This window comes from Neomonachus schauinslandi, chromosome 2 (genome assembly GCF_002201575.2).
Source record: "Neomonachus schauinslandi chromosome 2, ASM220157v2, whole genome shotgun sequence".
NCBI lineage: Eukaryota > Metazoa > Chordata > Mammalia > Carnivora > Phocidae > Neomonachus > Neomonachus schauinslandi.
In genome coordinates, this window is record NC_058404.1 from 1,673,112 (window position 1) to 1,676,587 (window position 3,476).

General features: G+C 52.1%; 1 protein-coding gene across 1 annotated transcript in view; it reads left to right on the plus strand.

Moving 5' to 3' along the window:
• Positions 1-216: 216 nt before the first annotated feature.
• Positions 217-3,476, plus strand: part of MYOM2 (myomesin 2) — an 84,393-nt gene continuing 81,133 nt past the window's right edge. The window contains exons 1-2 of the mRNA XM_021694205.2: positions 217-323; positions 1,790-1,951. Of these exons, the coding sequence (XP_021549880.1) occupies positions 217-323; positions 1,790-1,951 (269 nt within the window). The remainder of the gene's footprint in view (positions 324-1,789; positions 1,952-3,476) is intronic.

Here is a 3,476-nt window from a genome sequence, read left to right on the forward strand (position 1 = left end):
AACTTACTAGGAATCCAGACTCATAGCCTGAGATTATTTCCACTTATATAATGTTTCTTCCGTCCCCTGTCCCCTGAACGAGTGTTACTAATTGAAGTTGATTTTCCCCTTTGGAACAACTGGAAATGCTGGTGTAGAAATTGCGGGAGCAGGACTGCATCTGAGAAGGAGCTCAGCACTGTTTGACATACTCTTTGCTCGTAGGTGCACACCAAGATGTCGCTTGTCACAGTGCCCTTTTACCAAAAGCGACACAAACACTTCGACCAGTCGTACCGCAATGTTCAGACAAGGTACCTTCTGGATGAATATGCTGCGAAAAGGTAAGTTGAAATTCAACGGTTGGGCCAGTAGAGCTTTGGTTGTGGGTGTCTGGTGTTAAAGGAGCTTTATCCAGTCCCCTGCAGCCTGGACATGAACTGGTTTGGGGGGCTCAGGGATGGCATGCTCCCTGATGCCCATGCCTCGCACTGGTGGGGACATTCAGCTCTCCTGGCTGCACAGCAAACTCCGTGTGGAAGTACTGCTGGGATCCCGGTAGATCCCAGTGGATCCCGGTAGACTGGCTCTGAGCCCCTCATTTAGATTATGAAGGCAGAGACTTTTTAGTAAGTGCTCTTTGACTTTGTGCCTCTTCACACATTTTGCAGAACTAGGATCTAAAAAGTCACCAACACAGAAGGGCAGCAAGAAGGGACAATGGGAAGAATACCAGTGGGAGAGAAGCTCATGGGGGCAAAGTAAAAATCACATGGAGGCTAGGGCGCCTGGGTGGCTCAGTCGGTTAAGCGACTGCCTTCGGCTCAGGTCATGATCCTGGAGTCCTGGGATCGAGTCCCGCATCAGGCTCCCTGCTCGGCAGGGAGTCTGCTTCTCCCTCTGACCCTCCCCCCTCTCATGCTCTCTGTCTCTCATTCTCTCTCTCGCAAATAAATAAAATCTTAAAAAAAAAAAAGATCACATGGAGGCTGATGTCAGTCGTTCTGCTACAATAATAATAAATGTAGCGGAAAGGTAAATGTATTCACTGCATCAGGGGCTCGTGTGAAGCCACAGATCTGCCAGCTTTGGAAGCACAGGGTCCTCAGGGACGTGCCAGACCTGCCTGGGGACGGCCGTGCTGACCAACGGAAGACACTGCGGGCGTGCTGTGCCGTGGCCTCCGGGGCTTGTGCATGTCCCCGGCACCCTATATTTAGACCTGCCTATGGCCCTTGTGTTCCGTTGCCATCCCTGTAACAAGCAGCCAAACATCCACAGCCCTCCCAGCAGCCTCCGGGAGCTTCAGATCCCTTGAGATATATATAATCGTGGCATTAGGCCAGAAGCGTGGCAGAAGGCACTCGCGGGCACGTGTGGAAAATGGCAAGGGTAGGAGAGGAGCTCGTGTGTGAAGGCGCCCCTCTGAGGACGCACGTGTGCAGCTGGGGGCAGTGCCTGCGCAGGGACATAGCTTTCTGTGAGTGTGCACGCGCGTGTGAGAGCACATGCGTGTGTGAGTGTGCGTGCGTGTGAGCGTGCACACATGTGTGAGTGTGCAGCCGGGGGCAGTGCCTGTGCAGGGACGTAGCTTTCTGTGAGTGTGCACACATGTATGTACAAACGTGCTGGTGTGGTCAGGAGGGCACGTACACGTGTGTGCCTGCACACATGTGTGCACGTGCTCATTCGTGTTCGTGTGCCGGCACGGTTCAAGGCTGACGTGCGTGCAGGAGAAACGGGGTGTGGTTTGTTAGGATGAATTTGCACCCTCCTCTAACACGTCGGATTGTTTCTGCATCCCATCCAGGCGCACCTCCAGCCACTCATCTTCCCAGAAGTCTTTCTCGCAGAAGTCGTCTTCCCAGAGAGCGGCCGGCCAGACGGCGTTTCGGGGGGCGACCTGCAGTATCTGCGCGAAGAGACTGAGCACCGAGGCGCTGGAAGAGGAGGAGCAGGAGAAGAAGAGGCGGTACGCTCTGTCCCCCTCTCCCGCCCCACCCCACCCAGCACCGCGGCGGCACGGCACCGCGGCCGGGGGCTCCGGGGAGGGTCTGCGGCCACAGAGGGGACGGTGACGGGCGTTTAGCCGAGAGCCCGCCCGAGAGCCTGGAGGGTCACCTTTGCTTCTGCAAAGGCCATCGGCTGCCGCTGTGCGGTGCCCGCCGTATTGTTCCCCGTCTCTAGCTCAGTGAGTCCTACAGCATAACCATGTGGGGCATTTTCCAGCTCGTTTTGCACAACCGAAGTTGCCCACGGGGCCACGCACGCGGTGGATCCCGTGTCCGCGCTCTGTCCTGTCCCACGCTTCTCCCATGAAAGTGCCGAGACCTGACAGGTTGAAGTTCATGTCGAGTTTCCCCCGACAGCCTCTTTAGCTGAAACGCAGGGCAGTGAGGTTGTTGGCCAGCAAGGTGATCTTCCAAACAGGCTGGCATTTCCAGCGGGTGTCTGAGTGGAAACATTGTGACGGCCGTGCCCGGCATTGCAGGGGACTCAGCTCATAGGGGAAAATGTCCCAGGAATGACATGGATTAATGAGGACGTCAGTCTTCGAATTGTTTCCAGATCACAGAGAAACAGGTGGTGATCTTACAAGAACAAAATAGTGAAGCATCTCATGAACACTTTGTGTTATACCTGCTCTGTTTTCCCCCTCACCTCCCCCGGTTATTTCTAGAAAATGTTTTCTGTATTCTAACACACTTAAAACCTGAAGGAGAAAATGAGAATTTGGCAAACATGTTTCATTTTGAACCTTGCACTACAATGAAGGGACCCGTGTAACAAAAATGGGCAGCTGGAAAGATCAGGCTTTATTTTGCACTTTGAATGATCTTTTAGATGCCTTCTGCAAATTTTGCCGTGTACATTTTATGGTAAAGTGAGGATTTCTTTTGTGAGAGAATCACTTCAAAATGTGCCCATTACCAAAATCTGGATTTTCTGTTACTGGACTATTTAAAAAATGGTTCTATCTTTATTTAGTGTGTGGGTATGGGAGTGAGAAGTTTAGACCTTTATAATTTTATTAATTATTCCTTGTGGTGACCTTGAGCATGTCACAGAAACTTTCTATTCCTCAATTTCCACAGGAGTGAATGGGGGAATGTCAACTTCTGTTAATTGGAGGGGTCAGGGAGTGGGTTACCATGATTCACATTGTTTTGGCAATAATGACTTTTGGGACAATCCCCACTGTTGCAAGTCTTTCTGAGACACACAAGGCTACACTCCTGCAGTAGTCCTTTGACCCCCAGCATGTATGTGGGTTATAGCCTGGGTCTCTCCAGCTCATTTTGTTCTTCCCCTCCTGTGGCAGATCCTAGTTTCAGGTATGGGACAAACTGGTCCTTCTCGAAAGATGAATCCGTGGGTGCATCACTCTGATTAACTGCTATGTCTCTGTATAAAATAAAAACCACGGGGGGCGCCTGGGTGGCTCAGTTGGTTAAGCGACTGCCTTCGGCTCAGGTCATGATCCTGGAGTCCCGGGA